The 21,013-nt window shown below is 50.3% G+C and overlaps 2 protein-coding genes across 2 annotated transcripts in view; one reads left to right on the top strand and one right to left on the bottom strand.

Moving 5' to 3' along the window:
* LOC115642642 (zinc finger protein 436-like) overlaps window positions 1-21,013 on the top strand; it is a 936,374-nt gene that overhangs the window by 293,462 nt on the left and 621,899 nt on the right. The gene's annotated exons all lie outside the window — the stretch shown is intronic.
* Window positions 5,841-20,807, bottom strand: LOC115642609 (zinc finger protein 79-like). The gene is made up of 6 exons (XM_030546249.1): window positions 20,801-20,807; window positions 20,609-20,686; window positions 13,581-13,661; window positions 7,517-7,633; window positions 6,319-7,146; window positions 5,841-5,982 (listed from the first exon to the last, which is right to left on the bottom strand). Exons 1-6 carry the CDS (start codon window positions 20,805-20,807, stop codon window positions 5,858-5,860), a joined length of 1,236 nt encoding a protein of 411 aa, XP_030402109.1. The 3' UTR covers window positions 5,841-5,857.

Below are 21,013 nucleotides of genomic sequence, written 5' to 3' on the forward strand. Positions count from 1 at the left end.
TTCTTTGAGGGACCAAACATAGTCTAAGATTTCGGATACCGAAACTTCCATAGGGCGGAGATTTCTCTCTACGCACCAACAGGAGAAGCGTTTCCATTTTGCCGAATATGTGGCTCTTGTGGACGGTTTCCTGCTGCTCAAGAGCACCTCTCTCACAGGCGTGGAGCAGCGCAGCTCGGAACCAGTTAGCCACGCAGGAGCCACGCCGCTAGGTGCAGCGACTGCAGGTCTGGGTGACAGAGAGACCCGTGGTCCTGGGTAATCAGGTCCGGATGAAGGGGCAGGGGAACTGGGTCGGCTACGGCCAAGTCTAGCAGCATGGTGTACCAGTGCTGTCTGGGCCATGCCGGGGCCACCATGATCACACGAGCCCTGTCTCTGCGCACCTTCAGGACCTTGTGAACCAGAGGGAACGGAGGAAACGCATAGTACAGGTGGGTCGACCACTGGATGAGGAAGGCATCCGCTATCGACCCCGGCTCCCTGCCCTGAAAGGAGCATAACGCTTGGCATTTCCTGTTCCCCTTGGACGCAAAGAGGTCCACCCGGGGATAACCCCACCTCCGGAAAATGGAGAGAGCGACGTCCGGGCGAAGGGACCACTCGTGTGACAGGAAGGATCTGCTCAATCGATCCGCCAGCGTGTTCCGTACTCCGGGAAGGAAGGAAGCCCTGAGGTGAATGGAGTGGGCTACGCAAAAGTCCCAGAGTCGTATCGCCTCGAGGCACAGGGAGGAGGACCTGGTGCCGCCCTGCTTGTTGATATAATACATGGTCGTCGTGTTGTCCGTGAACACGGCTACACAACGACCCTGAAGCTGATGACAAAACGTTTGGCAAGCAAGGCGGACCGCTCTCAACTCCCTCATGTTGATGTGTAGCCCCACCTCCTCCTGGGACCATAGGCCCTGCGTCCGCAGGGTCCCTAGGTGGGCCCCCCAGCCTAGATCTGAGGCATCCGTTGTCAGGGATACCGAGGGCTGAGACGGGTGAAAGGGAAGACCCGCACACAATACGGACTGGTCCAACCACCAGCCGAGGGAATCTAAGACCTTCTGGGGGACTGTGATTAACATGTCTAGCGGTTGCCTTGGCCTGTAATGACTGATAAGCCACAGCTGGAGAGGCCTCATGCGGAGCCGAGCGTAGTCGGTCACAAAAGTGCACGCCGCCATGTGGCCTAACAGGGTTAGACATGTCCTCACTGACGTCAACGGGGCTGACCGCAAGCGTTGAACGATCGCCGCCATGGTCTGGAACCGCTGCCGAGGCAGCGAGGCCCTGCCCACAGTGGCGTCCAGGACGGCCCCGATAAATTCCACCTTCTGAGTGGGCCTCAGGGTGGACTTGTCTGTGTTTATCAAGAGGCCCAGACTCGCAAACATGCCGGTGATCACGCGGACATGGCTGTACACCTGCTGTTCCGACGTGCCCCGAATCAACCAATCGTCCAGATAAGGGAACACGTGGACACGGTTGCGCCGAAGATGCGCCACGACAACTGCCATGCATTTTGTAAACACCCTCGGGGCCGTGGACAGGCCAAACGGGAGGACCGCAAATTGATAATGACGAGCCCCCACAACGAAGCGGAGGAAGCGTCTGTGGCGTGGCCAAATGGCAACGTGGAAATACGCGTCCTGCATGTCGAGGGCGGCGTACCAGTCTCCCGGATCCAGGGATGGAATGATGGTCCCCAGGGATACCATGCGGAACTTCAACTTCACGAGGTATTTGTTGAGCTCTCGCAGGTCGAGGATAGGCCTGAGGCCCCCCTTGGCCTTGGGGATCAGAAAATAGCGGGAATAAAACCCCTTGCCTTTCTCGTTTTCGGGAACCGCCTCTATAGCTCCTTTGCTGAGGAGCGTCCGCACCTCCTGCCGAAGGAATTGCTCGTGAGAGGGGTCCCTGAAGAGGGACGAGGAAGGAGGGCGGGAAGGAGGAAACGAAACAAACTGCAGGCGGTACCCCGTCTGCACCACGCTTAAGACCCAGCGGTCCGATGTTATTTGGGACCACGCCGGGAGGAAAAACGAAAGGCGGTTGGAAAACGGGGGGGAAGGATCCATAGGGGAAACTGTTACTGCGCCCTCGAGCGCACCTTCAAAATGAAGGCTTAGGACCAGGCGGGGGTTTTGAGGAGCCTTGGTTCTGCCCCCCTTGGTTCCCCGACTGCCTGCGCCTCCCGTTCCTGCCGCGGCGCCTGTAAAGGTCCTGCCGCTGGCGGAACTGGGAAAACGGCCGACGGTGCTGCTGTTGTTGCGGCCTAAAGGGTCTACGCTGTGTCACGGGGGTGTGCATCCCGAGGGACCGCGCAATGACCCGGTTGTCCTTTAAACTCTTAAGTCTGGGGTCTGTCTTATCGGAAAACAGGCCCTGGCCTTCGAAAGGAAGGTCCTGTATCGTGTGCTGGAGCTCTGGCGGAAGGCCGGAAACCTGCAGCCAGGAGATGCGACGCATCGTAACTCCTGACGCGAGGGTACGGGCAGCCGAGACCGCAGCGTCCAAGGAGGCTTGTAAGGCCGTGCGCGCGACCTTCTTGCCTTCGTCCAGGATGGCCGTAAACTCTTGGCGAGCATCCTGTGGCAGCAGCTCCTTAAATTTGTCCACTGCCACCCAGGAGTTAAAGGCGTATCTGCTCAGCAGGGCCTGCTGGTTAGAGACCCTGAGCTGCAGCGCCCCAGCCGAATACACCTTACGGCCAAGGAGGTCCATCCGCCTGGCTTCTCTGGATTTGGGGGCCGGAGCCTCCTGGCCGTGACGCTCCCTATCGTTCACCGATTGCACTACCAGTGAACCGGGAGTCGGGTGAACATGTAAATATTCGTACCCCTTAGAAGGGGCCATGTACTTCCTCTCGACTCCTTTTGCTGTCGGAGGGATGGAGGCCGGGGACTGCCAGATAGTATTGGCATTGGCCTGGATGGTCCGTATGAACGGCAGGGCGACCCTGGTGGCAGCATCGGAAGAGAGGATGGTGACAATTGGGTCCTCTATCTCCGAGACCTCCTCTGCTTGCAGACTCAGGTTTTGAGCCAATCGCCTGAGGAGGTCCTGGTGCGCCCTGAGATCCAGCGGGGGGGGACTGTTGGAGGAGGTACCCGCCACCGCCTCATCCGGGGAGGAGGATGATGAGACCCCAGGCACAATAGTGTCCAACTGAGGGTCTTCCTCAGCCCTCGCCTCTGTCTCCGGAGCCACAGCGGAGTCCTGCTGTTTGGACCCTTCGTCCCCTTCCGGGGAGGGAGGGGGGCGAGACAAAGAGGCTTCAGGGGCCCTACGCTCCGCAGTCGCCGGCCTAGCAGGGAGCTGCTGGGGGCCCTGGGCCTGATGGTACGCCCAGGGTGTCCAGAATCCCCACTGTTGTGGGCCTTGGTCCTGCAGCGGCGGATCAGCAAACAGCGCCGCCTGCCGGTCGGTGCCCAGCGCATAGCCGCTGTCCGTCTGGGAGGATACGGACGGCTGCCTCGAGGGCCACGGCGGGGCCGACCCTGGATGGTACGGGTCCGCGCGGGCCGGCACGGAGGATCGTCTCGGTGCCGGGGACCGGTGCCGGGAGTCATATCGGTGCCGGGATTGGGATCTGGACCGGGATCTGTCACGGTGCCGGGCGCCGCTTCGGTGCCGGGACCTACTACCAGCTCGGTGCCGGGAGATCGACCGGGACCGGGACCTGCCACCAGCTCGGTGCCGGGAGATCGACCGGGACCGGGACCTGCCACCAGCTCGGTGCCGGGAGGTCGAGCGAGACCGGGACCGGGACCGGGACCTGCCACCAGCTCGGTGCCGGGAGGTCGACCGGTGCGGTGAGTAGCGTCGGGACCTGCTCCTGGAGTCGCGGTGCCGGTGACGCCGACTGGAGCCTGACCGCGACCGTCTCGATGCCGACCGTTGCCGCGAGTGCGACCGGTATCGCTGAGGGGAGCGGTGCCGGGACTGCGAGCGGCGTCGGGATCTGGAGCGCCCAAGACGTCGGGACCTGGATGGCGAACGACTGTCTCTGGGCGGCGCCGACAGCATGGGCTTGCCTCTGGACACAACCCGCACCGGAGGTACCGGGGGTGGCAGCCGAGTGGGCTCAGTCAGGGCAATAAGGTCCCGAGCCGAGGCGAAGGTCTCCGGAGTGGATGGGACCACTATCTCAACCCCAGATCTCATGGGGGAGCTCGGCGGCACCGGACTCAACGGACCCGCCGGGCCCGGAGTCAACGGTGCTGACGGTGCCGGCGGTGCCGCGGCCGATGTTGAGGCCGGGCGCTCAAGCCGGGTCTGCCTGGCCGGAGTATTAGACTTCGACGGCCTAGGCTCTGATTCCGGTGCCGGAGAAGGTCGGTGCCGGGGAGTCTTCTCGGTGCCGGAGCGGTCCGGTGCCGGTGCCGAAACCACGGTCTGCGAAGTCGACGGGTCAAGTGCCGCCTCCATTAGGAGAGTTCGGAGCCTCTGATCCCTCTCCTTTTTTGTCCTCGGCTTAAAAGCCTTACAGATGCGGCACTTGTCAGATCTGTGCGATTCCCCGAGGCACTTCAGGCACGCTTCGTGGGGATCGCTGGTAGGCATGGGCTTCTTGCAGGCCGCACACTGCTTGAAGCCTGGCGAAACAGGCATGAGCCTGACGCCCGGTGCCGGGAAGGGCTAAGCCCCCGGCCAGGAACTACTTAACAGCTATTTACTAAACTATCTACTTAACAATACTAATTAACAACTATATAGAACTAGAGATAAGCGATAAACAAGCGATAGAAACTAGGAGAGCTAGGGACGTGGAGGACAGCTATGCCGCGCTCCACAGTTCCAACGACCGACACGGCGGTAAGAAGGAACTGAGGAGCGGGCGGGCCGGCAGGGATATATATTGGGCGCCATGGCGGCGCCACTCCAGGGGGCGACCTGCCGGCCCACTGGAGTTGCTAGGGTAAAAAGTTTCCGACGAACGTGCACGCGCGGCGCGCACACCTAACTGGAATGGATGTGAGCAATCACTCGAAGAAGAACCTGTGAATTACATTGGATGAGAAGCTGGATGAGAATCAGTAGTGTGCCCTCGTTGCCAAGGAGGCCAATGGCATATTGGGCTTTATTAGTAGGAGCATTTCCAGAAGATCAAGGGAAGTGATTATTCCTGTCTATTCGACGCTGGTGAGGCCACACTTAGAGTACAGCATCCAGTTTTGGTCCTCCCACTACAGAAGGAATGTGGACAAATTGGACAGTCCAGTGGAGGGCAATGACAACGATTAGGGGGCTGGGGCACATGACTTTTGAGGACAGGCTGACGGAACTGGGGTTATTTAGTCTGCAGAAAACAGTGATGGGGGGGATTTGATAGCAGCCTTCAACTACCTGAAGGGGGTTCCAAAGAGGATGGAGCTTGGTTGTTCTCAGTGGTCGCAGACAACAGAACAAGAGGCAATGGCCTCAAGTTGCAGTGGGGGAGATCTAGGTTGGATATTAGGAAACACTATTTCACTAGGAGGGTGGTGAAGCACTGGAATGGGTTCCCTAGGGAGGTGGCGGAATCTACATACTTAGAGATTTCCAAGGCACAGCTTGGCAAAGCCTTGGCTGGGATGATTGAATTAGTGTTGGTCCTGCTTTGAGCAGGGGATTGGACTAGATGACCTCCTGAGGTCTCCTCCAACCCTGATATTCTATGTTTCTATGACACATACTCCTGACTCCAAAGGAAAGCAGTTGATAGAAAAGATCACAGGACTGACCCCAAAGAAGGGTGAGCTGCAAAAGGCAGAAGCAGGAAACTCATCTGGGGGAGCTGAGAGACCACGGTGAAGACAGTGCAAAGATCGCTATGGGGGAATTAGCAAATGTGATTTTTTTTAAAAAAATCTTTTGACCAGCCCTAGTCAAGACATTTATTACAGTTCTCTCTCATGTGGATTGTCTGATGTCTAATAAGGTTTGAGCTCCGATTGAAGCATTTCCCACACTCCGAGCACGTGTAGGGTTTCTCTCCTGTGTGGATTCTTCTATGCGTGATAAGCTGTGAGCTCCGATTGAAGCATTTCCCGCACTCAGAGCATCCATAAGGTTTCTCACCCGTGTGGATTGTCTGATGTGTGGTAAGGTGTGAGCGCTGATTGAAGCTTTTCCCACACTCAGAGCATGTGTAGGGCTTCTCTCCTGTGTGGATTCGCTGATGTGAGATGAAGGCTGAACTATCAGTGAAGTGTTTTCCACACTCAGAGCATCCATACGGTTTCTCCCCAGTGTGGATTCTTCTATGCGTGATAAGGTGTGAGTGCCGATTGAAGCGTTTCCCGCACTCAGAGCATCCATAAGGTTTCTCACTCGTATGGATTGTCTGATGCGTGATAAGGTGTGAACTCCGACTGAAGCTTTTCCCACACTCAGAGCACGTGTAGGGTGTCTCTCCTGTGTGGATTCTAATATGTGTGATAAGCTGAGTGTGCTGATTGAAGCTTTTCCCACATTCAGAGCATGTGTAAGGCGTCCCTCCTGTGTGGATTCTACGATGTGTGATAAGGTGTGAGTGCCAACAAAAGCTTTTCCCACACTCAGAGCATGTGTAGGGCTGCTCTCCTGTGTGGATTCGACGATGTGAGATGAGGGTTGAACTATCAATAAAGCATTTCCCACACTCAGAGCATCCGTAAGGTTTCTCACCCGTGTGGATTCTCCTATGTGTGATAAGGGCAGAGCTTCGATTGAAGCATTTCCCGCACTCAGAACATCCATAAGGTTTCTCACCCGTATGGATTCTCCTATGTGTGATAAGGGCAGAGTGCCGATTGAAGTGTTTTCTGCACGCAGAACACTTGTAAGGTTTCTCTCCCCTGTGAATTCTCTGATGTGTCAAAAGGTCTGAGCTCCCATTGAAGCTTTTCCCACACTTATGGCATGTGTAGCGTGTCTCTTCCAAGTTGATTCTGTCGCTTGTTACAAGGTCTGAGTGGCTACTGAAATTTTCCTCTGGCCTCTGCTGAGTCTCACAGGCTTTTGCTTTTTCTGGGAGTGCACAACTCCCTAAAACATTCCCTTTGGATCTTCCTGATAATGTCCCATCTGGTTCTACTTGCTCAGCATCTTCCTGCTGGGGTTTCTCCTCATTCTCACTCACCTTCCCATCACCTGATGGGAGACAGAGACAATCCAGACATAGGTCACTCCCTGCACCGGAAAGAAACGAAATTTCAAGAGAGAGGAATTGAAATAGGGATGAACAAAACAAAATATGTGTGGGAGAGATTAAACCTATTAGGAGCTGATTTTCCCCAAACCTTTCCCCAGAGGAGAGAGGAAGGGATCAGTTTTGGTCCACATCTCACCAGAACACTCTGGAGGAAGCTACATTGGTGAGAGACCTGCTGCTAGTTGTCAGACAGTGTAGGTGGGAAGCCATAAGTGACCTCTGCCTAAGAATTCCGTATCTGCAGGGAACAATCCTGAACTTGGAAAGCTCATAAGGTCTTTTGTAGGGCATCCCAATTGTTTCCTGTATTCAAAGACATTTTTTAGTTGGTTTAAACCAATTCCTCACCTGTGCAGGCAGCTCTCAGGAGCACTTCTTTCTCAGAGCCCTGGAGGTCTGGGACCCATGGCTTTTCCCCTCGTTCTAGCTGCGAGATCACATCAGGTTTCGAAACTGGAAACCCTAGTAAAGGCAAAGAAAACAAGATGGTATTGGGCTATTAGGAATACGATTATGTGTGGATAGTGCCCATCACCACCAGATAAAGAAACAGATCTTAAGATGGTTAAAGAAAACTTAGTTTGATAGCAGCCTGTCTGGCAAGAAATCACTTCTCAATGCTTGTGGTTGTGAAACACTCATTTCGGTATTTCTTTATCTTTATGTTCCCCACTTTTCTATTGTTAATCTGTCTGGTTCTCTCATTGTTTCTGACTGCTGTATAAATAATTTTGCTAGGTGCAAGTTAATTAGGGTAGTGGGATATAATTGGTTAGAGAATTACGTAACAATATGTTAGGATTGGTTAGTTAAATGTTAGTACTATGATTGGTTAAGGTATAGCTGAAAATATTACTATGTAAACTGGTGTTAAACAGGAGGGGGAATGGAAATTGGAATGTTTGTTAAGGGTGGAACAGGAATGGGGAAGAGAGACACAGGCAAGGCTCTGCAGTGTCAGAGCTTGGAAGGGTGACACGGCGTAAATGCTCTGCGGCATCAGAGCTGGGAATGGAACACCGTGGAACAGACTATCGGCATATAGAGATAAACCCTACTGGTGTGAAGATCTTCGGAATATGCTTGCTTGGAAACTAACCCCAATAAACATTGCACTATCTACACTTTGCACTTCTGGTCTTTTGCTGCTTGCGGTCTGCATGACAAGAACCAGGGAAGTGGGAAGGTGACGGGAAAGCCCTCTAACAAATGGACATGACCTGATAACCAAGAGGTAATCCTTAGAGGAAGGTTTTAATACACTATGGAACAGATCAGGGATTCCCACAAGGACTGATGAGGGGGAGATGGTAAACATGCATTTAGATCCTTTTCCTCTTTTATATCTTTTTCCCATAAGGCTTAACCTCTGGCACACTGTCATGGATCCATAGGATCTGTGCAATGCCCTGGCTTTTAAACAGTCCTTGGGAAGTGCCCCTTGAGTGTACTAGACCCCCAAGGGCTCCCACTCTTCCACAAGGACAGGCCATGTAGGTTCGGCACCTGAGACTGAGCCTCTGGCTTCAACCCTCCCATTTCACCCTGTGAGCTCTGCCAGCAGGTCCAGCAGAACTACACTCCTGTTCAGAGACTGTTCCTCATTCATGCTTAAATGTGCCTCAGCAAGTTTTTGTTGTGACACTGGGCAGACTGTTAAAATATAGCAGGGTTTATTAGTCAACTGAAACAGCATTAGAAAGGCTTTAGATTAGGACAGAGAAGCAAAGAAGACAGTATAGTCCATACTGGGCAATGCCCTTGAGCCAGGCTGCTGTTAAAAACAGCTTTGTTTCCTTTCACTTTGCCTGTCCGTTTGTCTTAGCTCTGGTAGAGCTCCCTGCGTCTGCAAACCCACTTCTTCCTGCTCCCAAAAGCATGACGAGTCCATGTATGCTTCACTCAGCAAAGCAGAGATCCTCCCATGGACAGGTAAGAATTATTCCCTTGTCTCTGTCGGGTATTCCACTGATCGAGGTTGGCCCCAGCCAGTCCTTAATGACCCAGTCATATCACCCCATGACAGCTACATGACAAAACACCTCATGTCTCCTCCTCTTTATAATCATAGCAATATTAATCACAGAGGGAACCTGAGGTGTGTACTGGCATCATAGAAATATCACCAAAATTCTAATCTCTATCACACACACATTGCTCACAGCCCCTGGAGAGAAAGCAAAGCACAGGAACTGGACGTTAGTCCAGCAAACACAGTGGAGGACAAGCCGCAATCCTCAAAAACCCTTGTCAAAAAGGAGAGACATGTGGGTCCCTACCCATAGAGAGGGGCTGGCTAGAGGCCTGATACTTGACAGAGCATTCCTTGAGCAGACCATAGAGGAAGGTCAAAGGTTTAGCTACCCCAGAACTGTGGCATTGCAAAAGTATATTTATTCAATTTAGAATTCTATAGGTGGCATATTTTCCTCTTAAAATTAGGAAAAGGCATGAAAGCTATAGTTATTAATGTCTCCAATAAGGATACATTAAATGCAATTTTAAAATGACTGACGGCACCAAAAAGGCACATGTTCAAAAATTATTCTAATGGGTGGGAGATAAGGCAAAAACATGGGGGCAAGGAAACTTGTCAAAACTTGTATGATGAATAAAGGTATAAGGTTATTACTACTCAGGTTCTTTAGAGACCCCACAGCTTCTAATAACTGGGTGGACAGGACTCTTTACCCAGAAAGACCACCGTCTCATAGTTCTCCTGCATGACATCCCTGTAGAGGGCTCTCTGAGTGGAGTCCAGCAGAGCCCCCTCTTCCCTGGTGAAATACACAGCCACCTCCTCGAAGGTCACCGGCCCCTGAAAGAGTAAAATTCCAACACTCAGTACCTGCTGTCCCACTCACAACCCCACTATTCACGGAACAGCAGCACCAGGGAAATGGAAGCTCCGTGAGGCACATGTTAACAGAGTCCCACCCCACCTTGCTTCTGGACCCTGCTGGTGGCTTCCTGGTAGGAATCCCAACAAACTCCAAATAAAATATATGGAAGAAAGAGGAAGTCAATAGTAAAGAATATAAGTGAAAAGGTCAGAATTGTAGAAAACTGGCTATCAGAAATCAATGACAATAAGAAGGAAGTTTTAAAAAGTATATTAAGTACAAAATTAATCCTAACAATGGTAGTGGTACATTACTAGACGGAAATGGCAGAATTATCAAAAATAATGCAGAAGAGGTAAAAGTGTTCAATAAACATTTATCTCCTGGATTTGAGAAAAAAGATGTTGTACTCATATCATAAGATGTTGACGAAGACACTCTTTCCATTCCAACAAGAACTCATGAGGACGTTAAACAGCAGCTATTAAAAGTTAGACATGTTTAAATCAGTAGGTCCAGATATCTTGTATACAAGAGTTTTAAAAGGCCTGGTAGAGGAGCGTGGTGGACTGTTACTGTTGATTTTAATTAGAACTTGGAACACTGGGGAAATTCCAGAAGACAGGAATAAAGCTAATGCAGTCCCAATATTTAAAAAGTGCAAAAGAGATGACCCAGCTAATTACAAGAGCGTCAGTCTGACATCAATATTGGACAAGATAATGGGGCAACAGATACTGGATTTTACTGATAAAGAATGAAAGGAGGGTAATATAATTAGTACCCATGAACAAAAGTTTAGAGAAAATAGATCCTATCAAACTAACTGGATATCCTTATTTGATGAGTTTAGAAGTTTGGTTGCAGCTAATAGTATTGATGTAATATACCTAGACTTCTGTAAGGCATATGACTTGTTTCAGCACAATATTTTGACTAAAAAACTAGAATGATTCAAAATAAACACGGCATACATTAAATAGATTAAAAACTCGGATTGTAAATGGGAAACCATAGTCGAGTGGATTTATTTCTAACAGGTTCCATCAAGGATTGGATCTTGGCCCTTTGTTATTTAACATTCTTATCAATGACCTAGAAGAGAATATAAAATCGTCACTGATAAAGTTTGCAGTTGCCACCAAGATAGGGGGTGGTAGTAACAAATGAAGTGTCAGTAGATTCAGGCTCCAGCACTGGAAGTCTAGGAAGTTTTCCCAGCCCTTGTTGGAGGGTTATTTCCTGTTCCACAAAGAGGGGAAGTTCCATTCCCAACTCCTGTGCCTTGAAATTAGGCCCTATCTGACACTACACCCCATATTCAGCATAGTGGTATGATTATAATAGGATTAGGTCATAATTATGACGCATTATGTGCAAGATGACAGGTTTCAGAGTCTGTACTGGGCTATCTTGATTATCACTTCAAAATTTTTTTTCTTATTTAATTGGTCTCTCAGAGTTGGTAAGACAACTCCCACCTTTTCATGCTCTCTGTATGTGCATATATATATATCCTCAATATGTGTTCCGTTCTATGCATCCGAAGAAGTGGGCTATAGCCGACGAAAGCTTATACTCAAATAAATTTGTTAGTCTCTAAGGTGCCACAAGTACTCCTGTTCTTTATGTGCAAGATGTGTCATGTGGAGTGTCACTGGAAAAGTTATGATTTGCTGAATAGGATTATCCTATTGGTGTGCGCAGAGCATGTTTATATCTAAAATTATGAATAGTGACTATGTATCTGTATTTCAAAGGTGCTTACTCTGGGTAACACCCACAACGAGCCTTTCAGGTACAACAATGAAGAAGCCAGACACTGCTGATGGCTCATCAACAAAGACAATGGACCGTGGAAGAGCTTAGCCTTCCTGTGAATGTTTCAGCCAGTCTATGTGTCATGGCTACTATGACTCAGCAGGGCATGCTAGAGCATATGACCAGACCACATGACACTGAACTCCATTTTGTTACCTTTATTTTTCAACAGATTGGACTGGGAACTGAGTTTGGAGCAAATGGTTCCCACCATATGGAAAAGCTACATAAGGTGCGGTGTGTCATCATCTCTTGGCCTCATTCCCCACACAAGAGAACTCCTGGAAACACCTGAGGAACAAAAGACTTAACTGGGGGACGTGCTGGTCCCAGAGTGAAGGAATTTCTATCTTGTGTATGGAAACTTGGTAGACTGCTTGTACCATTAGTCAGGATGAGAAATTGCTAATTCTAATTCTATCCATTTGGTATGTTAGGCTTAGTTTGAGATTTTGGTTATTTGCTAAGTAATCTGCTTTGATCTGTTTGCTATCACTTAGAATTGTTGGGACACGTTAGGGTTCAGTAAAAGAGCTGGGAACTGCTCATGCGCAGACATGGGATTAGGGAACAAAGGCATAAGCAGGCAGTAATTCTTTGCTTAATAAATAAGTTGCCATATTTTTCCTTTCCCTGTTGCTTGTAAGAATTGATAAGATTGCAGCTGCATGAGAAATGTAGTTGTCGGAATGAATGTCCTTTGTGTGAAAGAAGGTAAAAGAAATGTTATCTCCCCCTCCCATCCTTTACCAGCTACATAAACAAACCCTGGTTTATGGCCCCTTCCTCCCTCCCCTGAGAACTGCTGATTAAGGAAATTTGTAGCAACACATTAATACAAAGAACTGTATTTTCAAGGTAAAAATGTTTGTATAACATGCGTAATCCTGTGAATAATAGATAGGGGTGGGTATACTAACAGTATGGGTGTTTCTATTACTTAATAAGGGTTTGGGGGGTGTTGCAATGGATGTAGGCGTGTACATACTAACTCAGATAAAAGGAGTGTGATGTAACTAATCCAGTGCTGACTCGACAACTGGGTCGAGGGGAACAAGCACTGCAATAAAGAAGTCTGTACTCATACCTGCTTCCGGGTCAACCTGCTCCTTTATTCTTCTAACAATAATCACTTAAAATCTCTCTTTCTGTAGTTGTTAAACTCGTTTTATGCTTTATCTTAACCAGCGTTAAGTATTTTGAGTGAAGTGCCTGGGGAAAATCTGAGCTTGGTGTGCACAAGCTTGTTGTGCACATCTTTCCCATATCAAGGGAAAGGCAAATTATATTAATGAGCTTACATTATAGAGATCCCTGTGCACTATAAGATGATACAATTCTGAATTTATACTACAGCAAGTGTGCAAGGTTGGGGAGCTGGGAAATTGCCTCTTGTCTTCTATCTGTCCTTGAGTGGATTAGGTAAAGCACTTAGGTAGCTTAGTTGGGTGTATGGAACCACCTGCTGTCATGTTAGGTGATAACAGGGCCTGAAGAGGCTGACAATCTCCAGCAAAGCAGTGTGAGAAGGGCCAGCCCAGCTTGAGGGTTAGAGGGCACAGCGGTTCCCAGAACCCCCCAGACTGCCCCTGGGGGTGACAACCAATCACACCCTAGATTACACAAGTCTCAGCAGGTTTCTCACATCCTGTTGTTTCCTGCCTTCCATCACCTGTAGCCTTCGTATGCCTTTACTGCTCCTCTCTCTCCAAGCAGAGCCCACCATCAGCTCCATGATAATCTCTTACCTGAGCCAGCTCCATCGCAGCCATTTCTTTCCCCTGAGAGGATGGGATGATCTGGAGCAAATGTGGACGTTATTCTGTAGCCTGTCAGGGCAAGAAGGGCAATGTGAGAGAATTCAGATGGGGTTTTCGTCCATTCCACAAGCCGATTCCACCCAGGATTTTCCCCTGCTAATGGACATTCTAGGTTCTGGCACACTGTGAAGAACAGAGTGACCTTATTGCAGTGCAGGTCTAGCCCCCTTCCACCAGGGTTTGACCCTCTGACACGTGGTGAAACCCTCTCAGTAACAGAGTCTCTCTGTTACACTTATAAAGCTTGAGGATGATACCAAGCTGGGAGGGGTTACAAGTGCTTTGGAGGATAAGATTAAAATTCAAAATGATCTGGACAAACTGGAGAAATGGTCTGAAGTAAATAAGATGAAATTCAATAAGGACAAATGCAAAGTACACTGCTTAGGAAGGAACAATCGGTTGCACACATACAAAATGGGAAATTACAGTGTAGGAAGGAGTGCTGCAGAAAGGGATCTGGGGGTCATAGTGGATCACAAGCTAAGTATGAGTTAACAGTGTAACCCTGTTGCAAAAAAAGAAAACATTCTGGGATATATTAGCAAGAGTACTGTAAGCAAGACATGAGAAGTAATTCTTCTGCTCTACTTCGCACTAATTAGGCCACAACTGGAGTACTGTGTCCAGTTCTGGGTGCCACATTTCAGGAAAGATGTGAACAAATTGGAGAAAGTCCAGAGAAGAGCGAAAAAAAAAAAGATCAAAGATCTAGAAAACATGACCTATGAGGGAAGATTGAAAACATTGTGTTTGTGTAGACTGGAGAAGAGAAGACCGACAGGGGACATGATCAGAGTTTTCAAGTACATAAAAGGTTGTTACAAAGATGTGGGAGAAAATTTTTTCTTCTTAACCTCTGAGGATAGGATGAGAAGCAATGGACTTAAATTGCAGCAAGGCCGGTTTAGGATGGAGATTAGGAAGAAAAACCTTCCTTACTGTCAAAGTGGTTAAGTACTGGAATAAATTGGTTAGGGAGGATCTGGAATCTCCATCATTGGGGATTTTTAAGAGCAGGCCGGACAAACACCTGTCAGGGATTGTCTATGATAATACTTAGTCCTCCCCTGAGTGCAGGGGATTGGCCTAGATGACCTCTCAAGGTCCCTTCCAGTTCTATGATTCTGTCAATCAAAGGCCAGAGAAGAGCAGAATCAAAGGAGTCACTTTGGGGGATTCTCCCTGTCATTGTCCCCAAGGCAGCTCTCTCAGGTTAACTAAGTTGCTTGATGCTCCAGCCTTTATACAGTCTCTCCTGGCAGTGCCCCTTTCAAGGGCTAGGGCTAGGCCTAGTTTTAGCTTTTGACAGGTGTTACCCCGGGGGCTCTGAGACTGGGTCTTCTTGCGTAAGCACATCTTGTTTCTCTCTGTGTCTCCCCAGCGAGTCCAAATGAGTAGATATGCCTCATAGAGACTGTGAACATAAGAAGGGCCCACTGCGTGAGACCAATGGTCCATCCAGCTCAGTGGCCAATGCCAGGTGTTTCAGAGGGAAAGAACAGAACAGGTAATCATCAAGTGATCCATCCCCTGTCACCCATTCCCAGCTTCTGGCAAACAGAGGCTAGAGACACCATCCCTGCCCATCCTGCCTGTGACACTGGCAGATGAGGTGTTCGCTTTTGCAAAAGCCCACATGTCTTCATTGAATATGAACAAACACATAGCTGGAATCAGTCTGACTCACCTGTGTTAGTATTGTTAAAACAGGTATTACGATTATAAGAATGTGTTTAGACTTCACTGAATGCTCGTGAGTTGCTGCCTGGGGTAATATCTGACTAGTTGCATTGTGAGCCTCTGTGGCTCTGTAAATCACCAGAGGAGAGAGACTTTACCTATATGAAGTGCTGATTGGCAACAGAATCCATTACATCATGCCTGGCAGGAAAGGTCCATCAACACTAGATGGACTATTACAAGATGTTAAAGAAGACAAAAGATTGTTGTTGTGCTCCTGACTTCCCATTAGCTGAGTGTGCAGTTCAGAGCACATGGCAGGAAGGAGATTAAAAACCACACAGAAATGTAGTGAGGCAGTGTGGTTCCCTGCCGCCCCACAGGGGGAAGAGCCCGTCTGGAGGCCGGAATGGCCGGAGCTAAGGAGTGCTGAGCCCACCCCTCAGAGGGTCAGGCAACAACCTGGAACTATAAAGGCTGGCCCTCAGAGCTCAGTAGGAGCCCAGCCCCTGGAGAGAACATATGTCCCTAGTGGAGCCCGTGACTGGGAAACCCCCATGGCCCAAGGCAGCTGCCCAGACCGGCCCTGTGCCTGCTATCTGGAGGCGTTGCCGGACCGGCCCTGTGCACGTTATCCGGAGGAGTTGCCGGGCCTGCCAATCAACCCCTGCCCCGAAGAACCCAGGCTCCTGGATCCCCCAGAGGCCAACACCAGGACTCAGGTAGGGCCCGAGGGCAGCCGACCCCAGTCTGGCTGCAGCACTACCAGAGCCTATGTCGGTGTGTTGCGGCCAGGATCCCCACTGACTATGCAGCGGGCCTTCTGCTGCTGCTAGGGCCCCGGGCTGGGATGCAGTGGAGTGGGAGGGCTTGCGTCCCCCCTGCCACCCAACTCTTGGGTGGAAGACGACTCCTCTCCCTGACCTGAGGAGGCTGGGACCTATTGTTATTGCTCAGCTCTGCCTGAGGGCCTGAGCCCCTGACTAAGTGTTTGTTGCCCCACCCTGAGCCAGGCCCGGCTGACCAGGTTTCTGCCGGTTACAGCAAAGGCAACCAAAGGAGACCTCATTGCTGGACTAATTCCCTGGGATCAACTGTGGGTAGTGAGCTGGTGTGGCTCCCCACCGCCCCGGAGAGGGTCAAGCCCTGGCGAACCCTTGTAGAAGAAGGAACTGATTACCTGTATGCTGCTTGGACTCTGGGGGGCAAAGTTTCTAGGCAAAAGGAAGATATCCCCAGCTGCTTAGCCTGGGTTAGTCATAAGGAAGATATAGGGCAACTCCAGCAGAGCATGGGAGCTGTGGGCATGGGGAGCAGTTCTGGAGCTGGGCCTCTGTCCCGTCCAGGTCCCATGGCAGATGGCTCTGGAAACATCAAGTGGGTCCATCACTGCAGGGGAAGGTTGGGGTAGTGTCTGAAATCAGGATGAGAATTGGAGTGGGGTCCATGCTCAAGAATGGGGGATGGAATTCACCTCCCCACTCCTCTGCAGAGCTCAGCAGCTAGGGCCTTATCCAGTGAAGTGAATTTCACTCTGGATGACTTTGAGCCAGTCACTAAAAGATCCCTGTTCCACATTGGCCACAGGAGTTGACTAGTACTCCCTTCCCAGACTCCCAGGGGTAGCCAGGGATAATTAGTGGGTTATGGGAATTAGAAGATGAAAATTCACTAAGAATAAAGATATTTATGTGCTTATTATTAAATCCCCAGACACCCACCAATCCCCGTCCTCCTTCCAATGAGCTATAATATCTAAGGGGCTCAGCTATTGATCCTGCAGTCAGTTCCTGCCCTTCCCCACTTTCTAAAGCAGCACTTTTAAGAACAGGTCAGGGAAACATGTAAATACTTTGAACCAAATTCCAGAAGCTGCTGAGCATGGAGAAGTTCAAATGAAACCAAGGTTCCGTCTCTCCAAGGACCTGGCCCCTAGTGCAAAATAACAGACACTCCCCAGAAATCTGAAATGGCCACTTGATAACTTATAAAATGTTAATCTGTTCATTTCTGGGAATTACCAATAAGAGAAACAACCCAGTGAAGGTGACAGTCTGAGGAAAAGATCTCATGTGTCTTTAGATCATACCGATTTGTAACCTGGAACTTTATACACTAAAATGCCTAATTTGTAGCCCTTCGTTGATTGCCTGGCATCACTACAGGGCAGAATTAAGGTTGGTGCCTTAGCTGTGAATTTCCATCCCCTATCATATTGCAATTGCTGTTAAGCGGGTTGGACAAAATTCATTTTGTCTATTTCTTTTTTTTAATTTCAATAGATAGCGATATTTATTTTTAAGCCCTTTTTTTTCCAATGTTTATAATTTCAATGTTCAGAGCTGTGGGAAGTTATGGGGGTCGTCAGACAACAATTATTTAATAACAATAACTACTGAGATTCCAAAAGCCAAATCATATAACTGTTCAAAGAGAAATTGTCAATGTCCCACGCAAAATAGCGTAAATATCCTTAAATCAAACTTTACTTTCTCCAGAAGCATTTCTGTATATTACTTATACAAATATTTTTTCGTGTGTGTGTGTGTACAGTAAAATCAACATTTACTGCAATTTATTCATAAAAATCCTTTCAAGCACAATTAAGTAATGAAATACTTGAATTCTTTCACTTCCTAGACTGTCATGCATCCGACAAAGTGGGGATTCACCCATGAAAGCTCATGCTCCAATATGTCTGTTAGTCTATAAAGTGCCACAGGACTCTTCGCTGCTTTTATAGATCCAGACTAAAACGGCTACACCTTTGATACTAGACTATAATGTTTCACTTCAGGATAATTACACCCTCCCTGTGATGTATTTCACTCTCAGTACCGTAACTCTCTCGTGACGTAGCTCCTGTCTAGGAGCTCTGCTGAGGCCAGTGCCACTATGATCAGAAGGTGGCACACTGACACATAAGCAGAGACACGTGGAGGATGAGGTAACACAGAGGCTACCAGAGTTGAACATGGCCCTAAGAGCAAATGACCTCTCAGTCTCTCCTCTCTCCCACCTCCCAGAGTCAGTAATTCTGATAAATCGTTCCCTGAAAGCTAAATAGCCTCAGTATGAGAAACAGTGATTAACGTCTACTCAGGCTCCTGTGATGAGTCAGAACCAAGTATCCCTAGACATTCCCAGACTGGCGTATCTCTAACCTGATCTTAAAGATCTCCAGTGAAGGCAATTCCACAACCTCCCTTGGAAGCCAATGAAATGCAAACAGAGACTAAAACAGTATTGTACACGCACACTGGGCTTGTGGTTAAGAGGAGAGGTAACAATTCAAACAATCTGGGTTCAGTTCCCAGTTTGCCCCAAATTCTCCATGCAAACTTATGCAAATTACTTCAGCTCTCTGATCTTCAGTTTCCCTATCTGTAAAATGGAGAGTCACCTCCCACCATTGGCCTATTTAGCCTTTGAGCCTTTTCTGGCAAGGACTCTCTGTCACAAGGGGCATGTCTACACTGCAGTCAGACACCGGCGGCTGCCTCATGCCTGCTGACTTAGGCTCACATGGCTCAGGCTGTGGGGCTGTTTAATTATGGTGTAGATGTTCCAGCTTGGGCTGCAGCCCAAGGTCTGGCATTCTCTCACCTCACAGGGTCTACAGCCTGGCTCCAGCCTGAGCCCAGACATCTACACTGCAATTAAACAGCCCCTTCGCCTGAGCCCTGTGAGCCTGAGTCAGCTGACATGGGCCAGGGGGTGTTTTTTTAATGGCAGTGTAGAGATACCCTTGGTGTCTGTTCAGCACCTGTCACAATGGGGACCCTGATCTTGGTCAGTGTCTGCAGAGCCCTGCACAACAGGGGGCCGGACCACAGTCAGGGACTCTGCAACACCCAGCATTACAGGATTTCTGATTTTGTTCAGGGCCCCTGCAGCATCTGTCAAAATGTGGGGGCAGGATCTCTGCCAGGTTCTGTGCAGTGCCCAGTACAGTGGTGAGGCGTGATCTTGGTCTGGGTCAGTGCAATGCCAGACCCAACTGGGGACACAGATTTCAGTCGAGGTCGCTGAAGTGCCCAGCACAATGGACGCAGCAGTTTGGGTCACATTTGTGCGCTGCCTGGCACAAGGGGGGCCGTGATCTCGGTGCAGGTCTCAATTTTACCTGGCACAACAGTGGGGTCTGATTTCACCTCGGGTCTCTTCAGTGCCTAGCAGAACAGGGTCCAGATCTCAGTTGGGGTCTCTGCAGCACCTGGCAGAACAGGGCCACGCTCAGTATGATAAGAGCCCTGATCTCAGTCACACATCTGGACAGAAAAGTGGGAAGATTTTCGAGAATTTGATATCAGTATTTCAGAACTGAAGAGAAAATGGGGCACAAACTAAATATTTGCCGATATAAGGGACAAGCATCAACATGTGGGGAGATTTTATGTCACCATTCAACAGTTCAAGAGAAAAGAGGGGAAATTGGAGGGGATTATACAGGGATATTGAATCAACAACAGGATGTGACGGATTCTTCTTGCCTCACACTCACAGGGCCAGGAGGGAGCCCTGGGTGATGTCTTTTCACAGGGGAAAGGAGCGGGGCTGGAGTCAGAAGGTCACTGGATGTGGGGAGGGGCTGGCAATGGGGGTCTGGGAATGTGACTAGCAGGTGATGGGGGGCGGAGTAGCTGGACTAGGAAACCTGGGGCTGGGCCATCCCCATGGGGGACATTTGCTCCTCCCTCCCCTTCCTGTCCCTTCCCACGCCCTGTTGCCAGCAGAGAGGGCCCCCCCCAGCCCAGCCCAGAGGTGTCCCTGTCTCAAGGCCCCCCCAGCCTCTGCCCAGGTCAGAAATCACTCGGGGGAACCATTTCCCACCCACACAAGGACAAATCCCTGCGGGTGAAAATGGGGGAAACACCCCAAACCTGAGATCTGAACTGGCCATTGGCCAAGGGCAGAGAAAATGGGGCACAATGGGGGGAGGGGAACAGGGAACTTCTCAGGGGTTTGGGGGAGGGGGGGTCACCCTGGGTGCTGCTCGTTGCTCTCTAGGGAGAAAGGGGGCAGGGCGGGAGAGGAGGGGGGTCCCCACGGGGGGGCAGCGGTAAATCCGAGGGGATCTCAGCCCCCCCTTTCTCTCCCCGCTCCTCGGGGGTCACCTGCTCTTCTCCCCCCCCCGGCCATGTCCGGGCTGCACAGACATTTCCCCCCCGCCCCTTTCCCAGCCCGGTCTCACCCCCCTGCCCCGGGCTGGGCGTTAATGAAGGGCTCTCCCGCCGCGATCTGCGCATGCCCAGAGCCCCCACGGCACAAACTTTTCTCCGGCCCCGGGAGAGGCTCCAACGGCCCCGCGCGAGTTCGCAACTCGGCTTCTTCTCTCCCGCCCAACGTCACTTCCGCTCACGGGAGAGTCAGGAACTACATCTCCCAGCCTGCCCCGGGGGCGCTTCCGTTTTTTCTAGCCCAGGTAAGAGAGGTCCCCGGGGCCAGCCTGACCCTCTCCCCACCGCTCATCCTTTCCCCCGGCCTCGCCCCCTCTCCCAGCCGGTGCCTCTCAGACCCCCCCCGCCTGTTTCCGGGGAGCGGCGGAGCTGGGGGGGCTTGTGACCCCCACGTAATAACCACCACCCCCACCCCAAGCCTGACCCCCCCCGGCAGGAGCGTGTCCGCCCCACGCGTGTTCCCGCCCACCGCGCTGCGCTCCCGACCCCGGAAGGGGC

Source organism: Gopherus evgoodei, unplaced genomic scaffold (genome assembly GCF_007399415.2).
Source record: "Gopherus evgoodei ecotype Sinaloan lineage unplaced genomic scaffold, rGopEvg1_v1.p scaffold_43_arrow_ctg1, whole genome shotgun sequence".
Classification (NCBI taxonomy): domain Eukaryota; kingdom Metazoa; phylum Chordata; order Testudines; family Testudinidae; genus Gopherus; species Gopherus evgoodei.